This window comes from Acanthopagrus latus, chromosome 21, assembly GCF_904848185.1.
Source record: "Acanthopagrus latus isolate v.2019 chromosome 21, fAcaLat1.1, whole genome shotgun sequence".
NCBI lineage: Eukaryota > Metazoa > Chordata > Actinopteri > Spariformes > Sparidae > Acanthopagrus > Acanthopagrus latus.
In genome coordinates, this window is record NC_051059.1 from 23,632,269 (window position 1) to 23,652,332 (window position 20,064).

The window sequence follows — 20,064 nt, forward strand, 5'->3', positions numbered from 1 at the left end:
CTCTTCAGTGGGTAGGCCTCTGTCCATTTAGTGAAATATCAAAATCAACCGTGACACACATGTAGTGGTTACTGCCACCTGTTAGTGTGTGAGTTTACCAACCAAGTCCATCCCAACCAGCTCGAGGCTTAGTTACCTGAGGAAAAAGACAATAGGACATGAAAATGTGTCTGAAAGCTGCCTGTCTGCCATCACTGCCTCTGCCTCTGTTGGGTTGTATTGCCTCTTTTCTTTTATTTTGCCCTCGTGGATTGGCACTGAGGACACTGAGCAACCTAGAAGAAGTCAAATTTGTGACGAACGGACACATTAGCTCAGAGTTCACAGACAGTCCCTCCTACATTTGCAAGAATCCACATTGATTCCACCAGGTGTGTGTCAGGCTCTGCCACAGCAGCAGAGCTGAGAGGTTTCGCTTCCGTTAGATGCCGGAGCGCAACGCGACAATTCAGCCAACTCCGTATCGGAGCCGATCAGTAACGTACATGCATCCATGTGGACTTCTAGAGTTACACTCCTCAGTGCACCAGGATGGTGGCAGGTGTGTGTGCAGCACGTGTCAACGTAAGAGTTTGATGATACCAACTCACCCATTTGTGGTCGTCCAACATCCCAGGTACCTGCAGATAATGGTGCAGTTTCTTGTCGATTCCACAATATCCACCAACTCCTCAGAGATGGAGTTGGCTTCCGGTGCAGTCAACAAAACTTTAGCCAGGTGTTTGCAGCTGTTTTTTTTTAATTTTGCACAGGTAGTGCAGGTCACCATCCTGAAGGTTTACAGCCTTTCTCCTGATGAAACACTCCCTGAAGGACAGCTGCATGTTCAGTCTTTATTCACATCTTTCAGTCAATATCAAATCAATATGTTCATTGATCAGACATCTGAACCGGGTGCAGCAACATCTAGTAGCTGTTAGAAGAACTGCAGCTCAGCACACCACAGACCTGAGACGAGTTTGACAGGGACGGAGTGTTTGTTAAATTAAATGTTTTGTGGCGTTGAGACACATTCAAATGTCATTTACTCTAAATATTAAGAGACATGATGAAAGAACTGACCAGAGGACGTCAAAGCTGCTGTTGGCGGCGTCTCTCTCCAACCTACTCAACAACCCACAAAGATGTGACGTGTGAGGGTTTCCACCTCACTCCTGTATTGATTTAAGTGTCTACACCTGTGCATGGGTCGCCATTTTCCAACAGCCTGACGTAGTACGCCGTACACCCTTTTTTTGAGTGACAGTTAAGCAATGTCCTTAACTGTGTGTACTCTGGATGGCAGTGTGTTGACTTTAGTTGGAAGTTGCTGAGGTTGTTGAACACAACATCCAGGTATTTTGGATAATTCCACATCTGTCCCACCGATGCAGACCTGGAGAGAGCGGGAAGTCTCTCCTCCTGAAGTCCGTCATCATCTTTCCTCTTTTTTTAAATAACCACGTCCTCCGATATTTAAACCTTGTGCTGGTTTCACACCCTGGTCTCCTCCTGAGTGCAAAACCAAGAGGGCACTTTAGCGCACGTTTTGGTGAAGGGTTGACTCGGGTGCATTCACAAAAAAAAAAAAAAGCCTCGGTTGCATTATTTTGGCGAGAGTTTCGCTTTAACTCTGGAGCACCATGACATGCTTTTTTTTTTTTCCCAGCAAATTCACTATTCATCTAACCTCAAATACAATGCAGGTACTTAAAAAGATGCCTGTGTGCACTCTGGAGTGTTCACATTAGTACTTAACTAATATTTTCAGGGTCACAGACATCACGTTCTTCAGTGTTAATAGATTTTAATGAGCTGTTCGGTCGAGGCGGGTTCAGAATCCAACAGATGTTCTGAATTGAATAAGCCCACGCGTGACTGAAATGAAGTGTGTGTGTTGGATAATTTTGTCAGATAAGAGAAATGCGGCGTGATCGTGGACCGACTGCTCTCTTTCTGTAGGTGGGCTGATAATTAGCAGGACAAACTCCGCCGTCTAATTACTCATCTGTTTGAATTCCAGCTTCACAGCGAGGAAAAACGTCTCTACAGCTGCTCAGATAGTAAAACTGTGGGTGGGCTGAATAATTACCAGCAGATTTCTTTTTCCTCCAGCAGAGCGTCGTGACAATGTCGGGGGGGGCTTGAAGTCGAAGCGGAGAGAAACTCCACCGCTGTGTTACGAGACCAGCGTTTCTGCATCTTCAACAACCTCTTTAAAATCTGAAAAGAGCAACTGAACTTTTGACAGAATTATAAAGACGATTAAAATTTCTGTAATGAGAAATCCAACTAGACCTCTTGTTATGTTTACTTTATCTCAAATGTTCCCAACAAACCCAGAGGAAAATGGTAATTCAAGTCAAGGTATCTGTGGTTTCATTTAATCAAGTGTTGCTGTAACTTCTGGGAGAGAGTCAGAGCGAGGAAGTGACTAAACATGACGTGAATAAAAGTTTAAAACATTCCCTCGTTTGTGATCGTTGCTGTATAAATCGCGTCACCTTTTCATCAGTGGTGGTTTTAATAGCGACACCTCCATACCTACCAACATGAGGCTGTGGGAGACTTCTCGGGGTATCGCCAAATCCAAACTCATGAATATAAAATGATCATAACTCACAGTAAAAGTTTGGCAATATCGCCGTCTCACAAAGGGCTTTGTGTAATCTTGTAAGTAGTAGAGATGGTTGTGTATATTTTAGCGAGTATACCCCCCAAATCAAAGCTCAAAGACTTTGTTCTGAAATTGGACTTTAAAGAAAGATGTCGACGGGCCGCCTCACCTCTGAGGAGAGGATATCCACACAGAAACCTCTTGGAAAAGTTTTATATCAACTGCTGCATCGACTTTTTTACAAATTTTTATATGTTGAACTTTCCAGATATCGACTCTCAGACCAAATCACATGATCCGCTTATCAATCATCTCATCCTCTCCCTAACTCGACCGAATCTGTTTACATCTTCTCCTTTTTTGTGGCGGCTTTTTGGATTTGATAAGAGAAATCAATACGATGAAATGGCTTTTAGTCAGATTCATCTTATCGGTGCATGTAATGAGAAAGAGAGCAAGTTTTTTTGTAGACGTGGTTTGTGTGAATCTCTACACAAGGAGCCGTTGGTAAATGTCACGGTGACCTACTGGATCGAGTGAAAGAGATCCAGTCAGACTGACACCAGAGGTCTGAGTGTTGGAATTGAATTATAGCAAAATCACGGTTTTAAGACGATTTTTCATGTGTTTTGTGGTGTTTTTTCCTTTTTTAATAAATTTAAGAGTCTTTTGTCTGAACTTTGCTGCAGATTGAATTCAACCATTTTCATTTTCCATTTTCTGAATCTTTAAATTACCTTCGTTGCATATTTCAAGCCTCCATAAATGAAACCTGTGTATGAACAGCATTGAGTCCTGACGATCGACTTCCTCCTGTTACACAACAGGCTGCATCATGTGGAGAGCAGCGGAGTGGCTGATCAGGATGAGATGGAGGAAGATGCACATAAAGGAAGAGAGAGACTTACTCTGCTTCATTACCACGACGCAATCAACACAGCTGTTTACTGCATCATCAGGCGATAGAAGTTAGGACCGCTCACGAAGAAGAAATGAACTCATGGAGTGAGTTAAATCACTCGGCCCGATTTAAAGATTATCAAACAGTCTCACAACTTGGCCTGAAAGGTGGTTGTAAAAAGTTTGCTTCATCTTTAAACCATGACTCAGATTTACTAAACGATACAGTGGATGGGCTGTCGAGGAGAGGCGGGTGCAGAGCCAGACCTCCCGGAGGAATAAACACTCAGAGTCGCACCGGATTCTGCTTTTGGTCTGGAGCTGAACCGATGCAAGCAGAACATGGGTTAGTGGATTATCTTCACACCTGTTTATCAACCTGACCGCAGCTGAGGTCTGTGGAGGTTTTTGTGCATTATGACTGTCTCAGACATTATAAAGCGACAGGTAACAGAATGAAAGGCATCGTTTCCTCGACTAAATCTGTGGATTTGTTTGGATTCAACATTTTCAGGGCCTGAGCAGGTCACAGACCTGATTTTTTTTTATTTTTTCTTTGTCCAAAATGATCAGATTTTTCGCCGCCTGTCCGTTGACATTCCTAAAAGCAAAGGAAATACGTCCCCTTTTCTAAGCTGCGCTTGTTACATAGAGGAGAAATGAAGCGGTAGATTTTTCTCTCAGCTGGTTACAGGCAGATGTGGACCAGATCAAGTGTATAGTTGCCTGCCGATCGTCAATATATTCATCGTTCAAGTCTTTTTCCAATCTATGAGAGAAGTCTGGTAAATGGAATGAGACTGAAGAACCAAGAAGTGAGTAAAATTATGCTATAAAATGTTTTCTACTAGTTTGGAGACTTGTGAACTGCAGTTGGAATGTCGGTCTTCAGTACAACGAATCCTCTTAAGCATTCACACTTTTGTTCTTCTGGAATTAAAGATATTATTCCTGCTTCTGTAAGTATGTTTTTATTTTCTATTTGGCAGTCTTCATTTGTCTTGGTTGCTTGGATCCTGGAATGGAGAGAACAAAAGCAGTAATGAGCATAATTGTTTAATCGTACTCTACATTTCCTGATTAACACTCACCTCTACCTGCCAAATTTAAAGCAAAGTGTAATTATGACAGTTCCAGTAAAACACTGTTTATTAATTGTACAGTTTTGGACTACTTGCATATTAAGCCGGTCCGCTATTGTCTGCCAGGCTTTCTCTCTTTCTTTAATTATGGAACTGGTATTGCCTTTTTTTTCTTATCTTTAACCTCTTCATAGAACTCAGGTTAAGTTAATGTGCATGTCTACTTTGAGGGTTTGAAGAGAAATGAAAATCATACTCAGTCTCTGAAAAAACATTTTTTTTTATTTTCATCAAACAGGATTTTATCTGTAACCAAACACAATATGGTTAAAAGAGTATCTTTTTTTTTTTTTTTTCAATGGCGTGTCACTCAAACTCACTGACATCACTGTTTTTATATCACCGACACTAAGAACCATTACATTATTATAGTTACACTGAGAAACGTTCAGCTTCACTACAAAACCTTCGCCAGACGATAAACAGAACCGCCATCAGCAAACTGCTGGAATTTAATGCCAAAAAATGATTTTAGGTGTTCGTGTGTAAGACAAACTGTTGTGATGCACCATTTTTCTGTCTGCATGCAGTGAAGGTGTATCTGCTGCTGCAGGACCATCACTGTAGCTGACCAATCACAGAGCTTATGTGATTTCCATTAACTTATTGATCTCAGCCCAGAATGACTGAATAAACTATTCAGGTTATTCATTCATGAAAATGAAGAAACAAACTGACCTTAAAGGACGACAACGACAGTTTCATACTGGTTTACTTTGTTTATATGTGGCGGACCCTGCCACCTGTCTAGCTTTCTTAACGTCATTCTGAGGTTGAATTTCTTTTCCCTGAACTACTTGACTTCTGGTGCAAATCCAGATAAATGGACGGATCCAGGAATTTTCATCCCACTTTTTGAACTTTTTTGGTTAATATCTCAGGGAATCATGCTTTTAGAGATCTGAATTTATGGGATTTAATGTGTTTATTTGATATTAAATTAGAATCATGACGCTATGTTTGGTCCGTTACAGTGACGATCCCGCAACAGCATTTATCATGATGGTCCAGGAACAGAACCAACAGTGTCATCAGATTCTGTTGATGAACTTGAATTTACTGCCAGATTTTCCTCCTGAGATCTGAACAGCTGAGACACATTTTTGCGACTCAGCTCTCATGATGATCCTGATAATCTGCTTTTAAACGTCTGTATCAAGCAACCGTTTATCAGACGATGGTAGAAATCAAGATAATTGGTCATTATAGGAATCTGTTGCCCCTCATCCTCTTTGCTCTTTGCTCACTGACTTCAATTTAAAAATGGCACCGGCAGGAACTTAACAGCAGTGTCAGAAACTGGGCAGAAAACTGTGGCTGCCATCACGAGTTCCCTTGTTTTTGGGTGACAAAAATAAAAAAAAAAAATACACAAAGAAATTAAGCTTAAAGACTCTCTTTGTAGTTTTAACAACTTCAGCCATTAAAATCCCATCTGTGCTCTGGGGGTCTTGCAGAGAGATGGTGGTTTGTGTTTGTTAAACAGCTGCTGCTGTTCCCTCTGTCAGCGGTGCTCTTCACACATGGAGGGATTTGCTTTACGTGTTTTATACGCGATGAGCCGTTTGTCGCTGCTTGACACTTCCTCTCGGATTATCTTCCCGTCTCATTCCGATCATCTCTCTGCTCTTCAGCGAATTATAATCCATCTGAAGCAGATTAGCATTTCAAAAAAACACATTAAGTGTCTCTGCGTGCAGCAAGCGAGGTGACAGACAGCTGCAGTGTTATAGTGTGTGTGTGTGTGTGTGTGTGTGTGTGTGTGTGTGTGTGTGTGTGTGTGTGTGTGTGTGTGTGTGTGTGTGTGTGTGTGTGTTGCTGTCAGTGTTAAAAGCTTTACTGTTCAGAGACATTTAGAGAGCTGGGGGACGACGCTCCCAGCAGGCGGCAATCAGCGGGGAAGGGGGAAACTTTCTTTACGTGGGGGAATAAAGAAAAAGCACGGTGATCAGAACGTGGAGAACCATCCATGTGATGGAAGCGATCAAAGTTAGAGGATCAGACCGGGTTTCCCGCCCAAGTCACCAAATTTAGAAATCAAAGACGGAAAGAGGAAACTGAACGCCGGAGTCTTCCCTGCGCTGCCTTAATCATGGCGCCAATATCTCGAACCTTCACTGCAGGAAACATTCACACTCAACTTAATCAAAGTTTGAATGATTTGAAGAGCAGAAGTCACTCTGGTGGAGTTTCAGTGAGAAACTTCTTCTGATTGGAAACTTCTCTGAGTCTGCGTTACTCAAGAATCAACTTTGAAATAGTTTAAACATTTGTGTGAGCTTCAGAGCTGATGTGTGCGGCCGTGAAGGTTCATTTAGTCCAGTTTTCCTGTTGACGTTCGCTCCGTCGCTTCTTCTTGAACCCTGGATTGTAAACTAAAGTGCAGTGTTGTGCCTGAATGAATGTTCATAAACTTGTTCATATATTGGGCAAACATGAACTGAACGTTCTGTATTTCTGCCTGATGGCGTTAACGGCGCTCTCTCTCTCTCTCTCTCTCGCGCAGTTTAATTTCGTTCAAGAGTGCCAGATTTCCATCGAGCCTTCCAGGTGAAAATCCGGCTAACACACACCGTAAACAGGCCTTAATATGAAGCGGGGAAAACATCCAATCTGGCAACAACAGCCACCACAGAGTCGCACCGCTGCATGCGTCGTCAAAATGCGAAGCATGAAGGCAAAAACAAACGAGGGCATCAGCACTAGCTCGGACTCTGCTGCCACCATTCATACGGCATCATCGTACGATTACTTAAAACTATTTTATGAAAAGGTCAGTGATGATCCAGGTGGGAAAAATCTGGCTTTTTTTGCGTAAACTTCACCCACCAGGTTTCAAGAAGCAACTCCATACATTCACAACATCAACAGCAAACCTGAAACTAAAGCACCCGGTCAGAAGCCAGAACAGATCCTCTGCCACCCAAATCGCTCAGATCCACCTGAGTCAGTTTGGCTGCACTGAAAACAAACTATTTCTGACTATCATTTATTTGGAGTGATGTTTCTAGACGCTAGCTGTGTTTCCATGAAGCAGTTTGAAGAAAATCGCATTAGAATTTTACAGAAACTGCAAAAAAAAAAGACTTCCTGAGGTTTTTCTTGTCTTTTGTGAATCGGATGTAGCAAACACCCAGCTCTGATCGTGACTGATGTGCTGCGTGCATTATAAACATTGCATTTCTTTGTCGTCTCCGGGCAACATGCAACATGGCCGATGCTCGCTGTCGTGCATGAACAATTACAAACTTGCCTGGAGACGACCTTCTCATTTTGTCTCCTGGTTTTGTTTACATCTGTTTACTCCTACAGCATAGCTGATAAATTTGAATATACGAGTTCATATCTTATTTCCTTACGCGACATGTTAATCCCCTCTCGTTAAAGGTTTAAGCTTCCACTTTTTAAGGTGCGATGGTCAGAAGGTTTTCAGAAGTTGAGGATGTTTTGAGTTTTGAAGGTCGACTTTGAACAAGGTGGGAGAAATCAGATAATCACAACCAAACGCCTGCTGACTGAGATCAACATAAAACACCTTCCTGCCTGTTTCTACTTGTCAGCTGTCTGTGCATACGATCACCCGTCTCTCTCCAAGAGAAACCCGCCCACGAGACGGCGTAGCTTCACTTCTCCCCCACTGATCCACCTTTTTTGAAAAAAACACTCCATTACTTCCAACATTTCAATATGACAAAGTGACGTTAGCCAGAGATCGTTACAAAGACATTAATTAAATTTTTTTTTTTTTTTTTTGGGGGGGGGTATTTACAGTTGTAACAAGGATATCAACATCTCATAAAGTCCAACGCTGTTGCCTGTTTTTGTATCAGTATATTCACAATGTATAGTAAAGCAACAGAAAGACAACACTGCGTGAATTGTTCTTATTTGCCTCCACATGCTGTGGAGCCGCTGCAGCCGGCGAAGTCTCTGAAGGCTCTGAGTGCAGCGTGAAGTCCTGAGGCCTGACAGGACGCCACCCCTCCCCCCCCGTCTGCACCCTCCAGTTCATCGGGACATCAAATGAAATACTCCTTTGGGTTTTCACTGGAGGCGTTCTGAGGGTCGGCCTGGTTGTTGAACGGGAAATCCGGGCTGTCGTCCTGATTGACTCCCTTCACTTCCTGGTTTCGGTACGTCTCTTTTCTCCGGTAGAGGAATCTGGCCGTTATCGCCAGGCCGGTCACGACCACAAAGATCACCACCGCTATGAGGCCTGCGAGGGAGGAGGAATTTAAAGAGATAAAAATGCCATCATATCGGATAATTATCCTTTCTTTAGGTTTCAATATGCATGAACCTTCTAAAGGATCGACTCCCAAATCAGAACAAAAACATGCTGCCTCCACGCTGAACTAATCTGACTCAAGTACATTTCACACCGTCGTAAATCTTCTGAATCTATCAGGCGTTTCTGCTCCGTTGAGCACATTTGGGAAATATGAGGGCAGGTTCCATTTTAATTGGAATTCTGAAATACTTCTGAAATCAATTTATTTCCACATTACATTTAAAAAAAGGAAAAGACTTTTTTTTTTTTAAGATAACGGCAAAAAAAAAAAAGTTTTCCCATCAGCAACTCATCCCCGCGCCGGTTTAATTAGGTGAGCTGCCCTTTTGTGCACAGAGACGGAGTCAGGCCGGTTTAATGGACAGTTTTAAATGACTTTTCTGTGTCTCACCCTTTTCTATCCGCACGATTATAGATTGAACCTTTTCAGTCTTCACTTTGAATCAATCTGTGCTGGCAGAGCAACAAAGTTTTAAATGGACTCTCGTCTGGCACATCACTTTACTCTTTCTTGGAGCTCAACATCTGTCCGCAACTTGAGCAAAGGTGATGTGAAACCTTTTTTTTTTTTTTTAGACCGGATCTTTTATCAGTTCAAAACATCCACACAAATGCGTTTTTTTTGTTTTGTTTTGTTTTTTTTGTTTTTGTTTTTAATGTTATTTGATAGATGGATATCAGGCGGACCGGCTCGAGAAATGATTTGTCAAAGAGAGGCGTACCAAAAAGAAATATCCTGGTAGAACGAGATGAGACATTTCTATTTCAGTAAAGTGCAACAGGGTGAAAAGGTTCAGTACCTCCAATCAGAGCAGAGTCAGTCCTGATGGCATTGACTAAAGGTTGACCTGAACCCACTGAACCAGACCGGTCTACAGCAGAGAGAAAGAGGAAAGTGGTGGAGGAGAGGAAGAAAGAAGACGGGGGGGGAAAGATGATTAAAGTGAGAAACCAGGAGAGTACCAAGAAACAAAGCGACACGTGGAAAAAGAGGGAATGATAGAAAATTGACAGAAATTAAACATGTCAGATCAGAAAAAGACAAAATCAGGACATCATTCAGATTCACTCCAGATTAATAAAGCATCAGTACATGGAAGAGAACGAGCCCAGAGGAAACAAATCCCACAGGAAACTTTCCCTCTGTGGTCCAAATTAATTTCAGCACCGTCATTAGACTCCCAGAAGAAAAACAAGGAAGAATACAGTTTGTGATTAATGAGCTGGAAAAGCAGCTTTCATGCGGGTTTGTCACGAAGACACAGAGAAACGACGGGAGATGCACATTACTACAATACACCAGGATCTCAACAGGACTAGAAGTTAACATCATCCTATAATTCACCTTTTTTCTTAAGTCATAAACACACAACTTTTGATCAGACTTAGAAAATGGATCACTGGAGTTGTTTCCTCACTTCCCTTCTCAGGGATCGTTAACTACAGTGACGTCTCGACATCTGTTCCTGTTTTTTATTATTATTTTAAGATCTTGTGATTTCCATGACAACTGACAGCTTCCGACCACTCTCACGGTCAGATGAGAGTCTTTGTTCAGCTACACATCAGCCATTAGTGTGCGATCTGAGTGAGCTGAGCGGTGCAGCCTGTCGCGCTACATCATAAAGCTTCAGGCCTGACGAGCTGACCAAAGATACTTTAATGACTTCATCTGACAGAAATGACAACATTTGGAAAATATCTCCAGACTCAGCTACTGCCGTCATCCATTTCTCTGAGCTTCTAGTGTTTTAAGTCTCTAACTCGGTTCCCTCCCCCCGTCTCCTACCTGACAGGTGGTGCGTGTTCTCCGCTGCGTAGGGATTGGCTGAAGCCGAGGAGCCGCAGTTTGACCGAGCCAGCGGCCCGGTGATGATGACGGGGCTGGTGTCCGGGTGGAGCAGGGCGGCTTTCAGAGGGCTGATGGAGTTGAAGCTGACCACCGACAGACAGCCGGTGAAACCCAGAGACCCCAGCCGGGCCAAGTCTGGATCCAAATCATCAGACGCTGTAGGAAGACGGTGACGGACAGAGAGATTCACGGTTTGCTGCTGCTGCTGCTGCCACAATTACCACAAATGCTCCTCTTCACTCTCACCTTGGCAGAGTTCCCTTAATCAGACTTGCTAAATGAAACTCCGAGTCAGGAGCCTTTTGAAACTGTGATGTTTCTAACTGATGACCCCCCTCATCACCTCTGCCTCACCTGAACTCAATACACACCTGTTTCTCTAACTGATTCTCCCTCTTATCCCCCATTAGGGGAACATCTGGTGGCAGTACATTGACCTGATCGGATTGAGCTCCTGTAAACATGTCAGTCATTCATTATGCTGAGTACAATGCTGTTGACTCCTGGTTTGTTTACTCCACTGAAGGCGGCAGCAGGAGGAGACAAGCTGACATCACGTCAGGATCCATAGTTCTCATCAACATCCAATCAGAGAGCCGAACAGGCAGACCGTCAATGTCTCCGCTTCCTGTCTGCGTCCATCGCTCCTCCAGACAGATGTGCACTCTCACCTCTATCTGTTCACTTTATTGACTCAAGTCCCATCAGCTCATCCTTCACCTCCACTCGTTCACGGCCGTGTAAACAGCAGCAGTGAGCGCTGACATCACCGCCATAAACAGCTGCATCAATAACACGAGAGGTGGCTTTTTTTTTTTTTTTTACCACGACACATCTGCATGTTGAGAGCGGCAGGAAACATTACAGCCGCCTGTAAGCTCCTCTCAGCCGAGACACTCGTTACTCCATCACCTCCCTCTCCGTCTCTCTGTATTCCTTCCAGGTCCATTAGTTAGGCTGATGGATGACGGGGTTGGCAGGAAAACGACAGAAAAATCCACTTTCCTTCAGCTTTTCTGATCCTGATCTGACTTCAGTTTTATTATGAATTTAACTGCTTTTATTCTCCAACAGATAGGGATGACTGAAGGTCTTTGTTTTGAAAGTAACTGAGTTTAGTTTTGATCACTTCTGTGCCTAAAAGATGTGTTTGAGCGCTGATTTTAAAATAACAGCCTCCTGTAGCATCAGTCAGCCTGAGACAACCAAAGGCCTTGTGAATTCAATCAAAGGAAAAATAGTTGTGGAATCCAATTAAATTGAAATGTTTTACATAAAATAGACAATAACGGCGCTGCTGAGCTCTCACACGAGACATGACAACAAAAAACTGCTGTTAGATTCCAATAAAGAGCCACTTAAACAGGAAACACCAGAGAATTAAAAAACGCCGTCGCCATCTTCCTCCTCGCCATCACTTGCTCGTACTGACTCGTACAGCCATTTTAAAGAGCTGACTCGCGTCTCACTGCTAGCTGGTGTGTTTCCTTTTTTTTTTTTTTTTCCAAATCGACGGTGCAGTTTCTGTGTCCTCTGTCTTATCACAGAGCCGTGACGGCAGCCTGAAGCCTCTCAGCCCCTCGTGTTATTAACGGCTTACATCTCAGTCCCTCTCTGATGGAGCCATGACGGAGCCAATTACTGTCTGGCCCCGGCTCTGTTACAGGTCCCTGTCCAGGACTACACAGTTAAATGGATAAAGCATGGCACGAAAACAACCTGGTTTGGCGACGCTTTGCAGTAAAGCATCAATTAAATGGACTCCTGTTCACCTCGGTAACAGGACCGAGGAGGTGGAGAGCTGACTCACTCAACAATACATCAAATGTACTGAGTAACCAGGATCATGCATTTGTAACGACCAAAGTTCCTCCCTAAAATGAAAATAGTCATTACCTTCTTCCCCACTGAAGATGGAAATTTGAGTCCAGACATCTAATTCAGTTTCAGAAGAATTTTGCAACGCCGTTTTCCTGTGAAGCTCCAGAAATATTTGGTGGTCCAAGAAACTTCAGCATGAAGGTGAGAAGATAATGACTGGGTTTTCACTGCTCACATGATGATCTGGAGCCGCCGTTTAAATTATGACACAAGAACGTGTACATCATGTGGCTGAAAACATCTTCACCATCTTCTGAGCCAGTTCTTCTGTTTGAAACTTGGCTCAGCATGTTTACTCTCTGGTTCTAAAATAAATGTCAGATGAGGCCGAACACGTCGGCGCCGCCGGCCTCTTCACTCACCGTGCACTTTGCCCAGAACCAGCGACTTGACGGCGTTGAATTCTCCGTCAGACGTCAGGTTGAAGTCTTCTCTGGGATTCTGGTCGACCTGCAACAGACGAACGTTTTGTCTCATTAATTGCAGGTAAAACTTTCTTTGTCGCCTCACGAGACAATTTAAACGGGAAGAGCAACTTTTTAAACGGCTGTTGGTTTGACTTCTGCGACAGTTTTCATTATTTAGAAGTCAAAACCTGTCGTGATCTCCATTTTTCTGAAGATATATTTTTAGAAGTGTGCTCAGCTTCTCCCCTTGATGTTTCATCTCAGCGGGAGACTCGAGTCCATACTTTCAGTGATAAACATCGTCACTCGCGGTGAAACTCTCGACTGGAGATAATTTTAATGAGGGCTTCTCTACAGACGGTCTCACGGTGAGGCTTCACAGAGACGAGAGTCAAAACAGAAGGAAGCCTGAACATTTAAACACTATTTAATACAAACAAGTGAAGAGAGAATACATTGCAGTGTAATATTTAACTTGATTTTACTTTTGAATTGTCCTCAAATCTTTTTAAATGTCCTACTTTTTTAAAGGTCCTAAAATGGTTCTGGGTTCTTTTGGGTTAAATACTTTAAATTGATCACTTGACATGAAACTCTTGTTTGTCTTTGGCTCTGTAGTATTTTATTGAGCCCTTATTTTACCAGATTGGTCTCTTTGAGATCCGATATCATCTTTTAAAAGGGAGACCTGGCCAAGAATGACAGGAACTAAATTTCAGTAAAGTAACAGCAGGAAAAAATCACAACTCACCACAGATTAAAAGCTGTTCAGTGCTACGATATTCTGAAGTTGAAGTTCAGACTGTGGATTTGTTTATTTCCCCAATTCAGTTCAGACTTTGGCAGCAATGAATCACAAAACGTCAAGAGAAAGAAGAGTGTGTGATTTCCACATTTCAAGTTTAAAAGAGAAAAGAAGGAAATAGGGAGAGTTTGCCGAGAATAACTTTCAAAACATATCAGTGATCGAGGCCACGAGCACGTAAAACAGACCGTTTCACCTCTGAGCATAAAACGTGTCAGAAACATCTGTTGCAGAGCTGAATTGAGTGGAATAAGTGGGTCAAATGCACATTTGTTGGGACCAAATAAATGGTTTCCTTCTATTAAGTAAACCATCACACACACACACACCTATGAACGAGCAGGTGGAGAGGCTGCAGTCCTCTTCTCAGGTAAAAAGTCTCTTTGCTTTATATCAACATGATTTATTTCAGTTGGAGTGTTTTTTTGTTTTTTTTCTCTGAACACGGTCGACTAACTGGAGCGCGCTGTGAGATCAACAGGAATCCCCCCGGAGTAAAAACATAATAACATTATTATAAAAACGGAGGACATGGTGTGTGTTTCGTAGCCCCGAGTCAGCGAGACTTCGGTGAGTGATTCTTCAACCGGACATCTGCTCAGCGAGGAGGACACGATCCTGTCCACCTGTGAGACTAGCATGGAGTCTGTAGGCTGCTGGCCAAACTCTTCATCGAGGTTCACCTGATGTCCCCGTCGTTAAAAAGATATAATGATTCAAGGTGATGGAAACTGGCACGATGAGACGCAGCTCATATTTCACCGGAGCCTCAACAACGCGGTGAATCGGGAGGCTGCACGACGAGGTCACCTTGCACTTCATCTCAGGGTGACGATAATTATACGGACGTTCAGACAGGTGTCTGCTGGGGAGACGACGTGAACCTCACATCATCCGGGGCCGCTGTTAACAAGATACGACATTCAGTAGATCCACATACGATTAAGATGATTCATTTTTCATCTGACGCTCTTCTGTTGTGAAGTTTAGTGCCGCTGTCATCACTGAGTCTTTATCATGGAGAGGAGCGACACTGGCACGACTGAATTAAAGGACTCTGTTAGTTCCCCACCTTGTACTGATTTGAATTACACCCACACCTGATGCACAAAGTGTGTCTGTCAGATTATCAATTACAGTATTCAAACACTTCTGTACCATCTTTAGTGACGGCAAACAACTAATTATCTCAAAGGAGAGAAGAAATATTTTTAAAGAAGCATTTGTGACAAATGGTCACACAAATGTTTGATGTTTACTTTCTTGTTGCAGCAGGTGAAGATTCCTGGAAAGAGATCCTGTGTGACATCTGAGCACAAAAATCTAACTTGCTGTGATTTACTGTGGCAATCCTGCAACCACAATGCTGTTTGTTATATAACTGATAAGTTTATGAAAGCATGGACGCTTGCAATTTGTTCACAACTTTGAAAATTAATCAAAGCATCAAGTAAAATGCTTCATCGTCTGGTTCACCAGCGGCGCTTTATAGATCAACATCAGCAGCCCGTGCTCCACCGTGCACTGATATTACAAATCATACAACAGAAGCTGCGTCTATCTATGGCAGAATATAAGCGACCAATCAAACATTAACAGCTGTTTTAGTGGTAAAAAGGAAGAAACTACCGAGTGCATGGATGGAAAAACTTGAGTGGTTATATTTTATTTTCTCACTTTAAACTGGATGGAAAGTGTTGGAATATATTTATCAACTCAAACTGACTCCAGCTGCCACTCGATGAAGGGGTACGCCACTAAAAACTCTTTTTAAAGACAGATTTTATGGAGCACAGATGGTTTCCGGAGTGCATTTACAACCTTGTGCACCTGCAACTGAGCCTGAGTAAGAGAGATTACTGTTCCTGACAAACAAGGTGTAAGACGACACGCATCCGGTCTGGAGGATCATGTCTGTTTGAATCGGTCATGGCTGCAATCATTCAGGGTTCGGTATCTTGCTGAAGGACACTTTGACATGTGGACATTGTGATGAGTGGATCGAACCACCAACCCTTCAATCAGCGGACGACCGGCTCTTCCTCGTGGTGCCACAGCGAGTTTTCTAAAGCCTGCACAGCGACAGCACGATGGAAACCCTGCAAACTACATGTGGCTTTTACTTTGAAAGTAGCAGGAAGATTCTAACAGGACAGCCAGTCATTTTTTAAAAGGCTTTTGTTAATGTCATAAGGTATAATATCATGTATTCAGCTCTCCGTACCAGTAAGTGCATGTGTTACCTGCAGAGACACGGAGTCCGACAGTCTCCTGATGGTGACGGTGTGCAGCTGTCCGTCGGAGAGGCTCCTCGCTCTGCTTCTCAGCACCTCGGCGTCTCTGCCGCCGTCCAGCTTGTATCTCACCTCCAGCTTATCTTCACACACGCAGACACGCACGCACAAAGTTTTTCCAATTCAAACTTTTTCCTCTCGATGTAAACATCCGGGTCGTCTCCTCTTATCTTACCCTCTTCTTTTTTTTTTCTTGAAGGATGTATTTTTCACCTCCGGTGATTAATCTGAATGATGAGTATCTGAGTCAATAAAGCTTTCCATATTAAGAGGATTAGCTCGTAATTCCCCATCAATGCCACAACCCCAAATCTAATTAATTTTACTAATATTGTGAGGCTTAAGAGCAGATTTAATAAAAAGCCCTGTGGTGTCTTTGGGCTTTGAAGACTTATACAACGCCTTGTCCTTCAAATGCATACATATTAACATTTATTTTACTTTTTTAGGGATAGTAATTACTCCCATAAAGACCATTTCATGTTCTTTTTATAACAAAGCTGTATTCCTCGTCTATGTAGCCGATTGTTTCTGGCAGTAAATGGTGTGTTCTTGAGAAAAGGCCTTAAGTGACTGACGGAGAATTGCCGTGTTTTGGCTGAGGAGGTTTTCACTTTGGCAGAGGGTGAAAATAAAAAGAAGAAATGAGGCTAACAAGAGGAAAAAGCTCTCAGGGATTTTAATTGGACACTTCAGCATAAGTGCGTTTACCTGACGACTCCACGGTCAGCATGAAAACCTTAATGTCCTGCTGTCCATCAGCTTCCTCTGACTCATTAACAGCAGAGAGAGAGAAAAAAAATCCATTTACACCTAATCTAGCTGCAAAGTGCTGATTTTTATTGGACTCCCGGATGCTGAAAATGTCACTTTTGTGCCTTCAAGTGCCTCCTTCTACGCTTAAAAGCCAAATTTTCACAACATAATTATTTCATACAAAAGTTGATAAAACACATCAGCAAGTTTTTATTCAGCAGCACACCGAACTTTACCTCCACATCAGGTCTCAGTGATAAGACCAGTGAAGACCATTTCTTTTTCTACAGCCTGAGACAAAACATAATGGCCGGCCAGGCTGGACGGATTAAAAGGCAACAGAGGCTGACGGGGTGAAACCAGAGAGAGGAAAGATCTGACAGATCCTGATGGATCTGGTAAAGCTGCCGAGCACAGCGGGAGGAGGAGGAAGAGGAGGAAGGAGAGGAGGAGGAGGAAGAATCAGGAGAAGATGACAGGGATAAGAGGAGGAGGGGAGGAAACTAAAGGAAGGTAAGTGAGAGAAAAAAAAATGAGGGAGGGAGAATTTCAAAAACACGATTTGTGAATTAGGATTTGAAGCTGAGGACGGAATAATGTTAAAAAAAATAAAGAGAACCAAGAATAAAGCAAGAAAAATGTCAGGGAGGGATAGGATGAGTAAGAATTTAGAAAAAGGCGATAAAGAGGGTGAAATAAGACTGCGAATGAAAGGAGATAAACCTGAAAAGGTGTTTAAACGCTGCTTTTTCATTAGGTGAACAAACAAGCTCCTTCAAAATAAAAGCCTGCTCACCGTGCTTGTTGATGAGCAGGGCCAGGTGCTCTCTGTAGTACGAGCTGACGTAGAACAGCACGGCCGGACTCTGGTTGGTCCTGAAGCTCAGGGAGACGTTCTCTCCTCTCAGCGTCGTGTCCGAGTAGATGGAGGACGGCAGAGCGCTGCTGTTCCTGCTCAGCTCGTACGGCTCCTTGAAGGTGTAGCTGACGGAGGTGTCCGACTTGAAGCTGGCCGACACCTCTGGAGGAAGAGAAGACGGCCACACGAGGTTTTTTTTAATTTGCTGATATTAGGAACAGAGAGGAACATTTCAAAGATGGAACATGGTGCAGTTTGTTTCTCCAGTTTGGCCTCGTTGTTTTCAGACATCAAACGTAACGCTAACTTTAAGAAAAAAAAAATCACAAAGCTGCAATCTAATTGATTCCTGCAGACTACAAACACATTTAAACCTCCTGATCCTTAAATAAATGGAGGCTTGTGATGTTTTCAGAGGATGAGTCACTGCCATTTAATTATAATAAATGAGGTGGACATCCAGACATATTACTAGTGGTAAAAAACATCTATGTCCCCCGGTGCTCCGAGCTCAGTCGTGGTGGAGTCAACTAATGTGACCGCTAGCTGCACGGTTAACTGAGCTAACTAGCTAACGGCAGCTACAGTTTACTCTGCCCAGTATTTGTTTAGAGTCTGACTTCTCCAATTTTAAATAATAAAGTGTATTAACAAGACTCAGGGAGTACGACTGCATACGTGGAGAGAAAACGTAGTATAAAGCTTCTTATGTCACTAGATGAAGAAGCATGTATTCTGATATATTGCCTCCAGTGATGTCACTCATGGGCTAAGTTGCATTGTGGGTAACGTAGGCACTCCTGTAACGTTCTGCTGTAGTGATTTTGATCATTTGTTTTAAACTGTCCCTAATGAGTCTAATAGAGATATCACCTTTTGTTATTCCACACATTCTTCTTCCACTTCAGAACCTGGTGCCTACATTACCCACAATGCAACACACACTGAGTGACATCACTGGAGGCATTTTATCAGATTGCATACAGCTTCTTCTGGTGCCACAAAAGGAAGTAAACTACTTTTTAATCAAATATTAAATAGTACTTAGCTGCAAAAACACCATGTATACTATTTGGAATTGCCCTTTAATTGTTCATAATATTGTCTTTGCTATTCTAAATTTCCAAACTATTTTCAGAACTCAAACTCTGCAGGATTTAAATTGCTCGAATAGCAGCGAAGTAATTTGCCGGCGTTAATTACTTTAGTTTAGCTTCACTGATGGATTCCTTGGAAGTGGAATGAATCGACTTTTTATCCCACATGAACATTTATTTCAATTTGCAGCGTCCCTTTTCTGTGTTTTTTTTTTTTTTTTCTTTCCTTCCTCCAGTGGAATAATTGTTCAATAATACCGGGAGGAGAACAATTGTTCCTCCGGCAGAGAACAATTCATACATTTTACAATAACTTTTTTTTTTTTTTCTCTCCACTTTCAAACACAGGATGAATTGCTCCTGGTAATTTAGCTCGATAGGATATCTGCGGCATCTAAACAACTCTGAGATGATCACACGAGGCTGTTCCTCAAAACTCCGGCACAAACCCTGCGTACTTATTACAGAAGACAATGTTTGATAAGTGCGTCTCTGCTCCCTGAGCTGAATCGCAGCTCCGGTCGTGCAGTTCTTCCAGCAGATCCCAGCGGTGGATCTGAGGCCGGAGAGAGTCCTCTTAGTTATCGAACTAAGACACAAAGTTTAAATGTGATGACGCGCTATGAGGGCAATGAATTAAACATCAAACGGAGACTAAAATAGACTCCAACACTTCAAACGGACACTTATTTGCATGAAACCTTTGATGCCACATGGAAGCTAAGTGCTTCCTGATGAGTGTTTAGTCAGTAAAAGGTTCGCTGGGACGATGTACAGATTCTTAACCTTTAGAAAGCTGCAGAGAAACACCCACACACTCTGAACTCTCCTCCTCATCCCGTGTTTTTTTTTTTCTTGCATTTGTATTTCCAGCCTTTGAGTTTTGTAAAGGACATTATGATAACACATCCTATTACAGTCAAACAGAAGTTACGCATTAAATGGCTTATTAAGACGCAGATGTTCAGGGTTCATCTGCAGAGTGAAGGACTCTTTCCTGACAATTTCCTGCTCTTCCATTCTCCTGCTGAAGGAATCACAAGCGTCACCATCAATGTTGTTCTGAGCTAAAGAGCAAAGAAATGATGGAATAAACCCTTTTTTTTAATGGCTTCAGCTTCTTGAAGACCTTGAGAACTTTTTACTCAAAAGATCCAATCAAAACTTTCCTCAAAACAGTGTAT

The 20,064-nt window shown here is 42.7% G+C and overlaps 1 protein-coding gene and 1 long non-coding RNA gene across 4 annotated transcripts in view; one reads left to right on the top strand and one right to left on the bottom strand.

The window, feature by feature from the left end:
- The first annotated feature begins 388 nt into the window (after positions 1-388).
- On the top strand, positions 389-2,445 carry LOC119011408. Its single transcript, XR_005072184.1, has 2 exons — positions 389-616; positions 2,095-2,445. It is a non-coding gene; the product is annotated as an uncharacterized LOC119011408 (long non-coding RNA).
- Positions 2,446-4,853: 2,408 nt separating this feature from the next.
- The window catches only part of LOC119010717 (contactin-associated protein-like 4), a 105,448-nt gene continuing 90,237 nt past the window's right edge, over positions 4,854-20,064 (bottom strand). The window contains exons 19-24 of one of the 3 annotated variants that reach the window (XM_037083093.1): positions 17,721-17,945; positions 16,118-16,251; positions 13,025-13,112; positions 10,719-10,937; positions 9,730-9,801; positions 4,854-8,854 (exon numbers count right to left, since the gene is read on the bottom strand). In XM_037083093.1, coding sequence (XP_036938988.1) covers positions 8,658-8,854; positions 9,730-9,801; positions 10,719-10,937; positions 13,025-13,112; positions 16,118-16,251; positions 17,721-17,945 — 935 coding nt within the window. In that variant the 3' untranslated portion in view covers positions 4,854-8,657. Of the gene's footprint in view, positions 8,855-9,729; positions 9,802-10,718; positions 10,938-13,024; positions 13,113-16,117; positions 16,252-17,720; positions 17,946-20,064 lie in introns of those variants that run through there. The other 2 variants (XM_037083094.1, XM_037083095.1) reach the window with 2 other exon arrangements.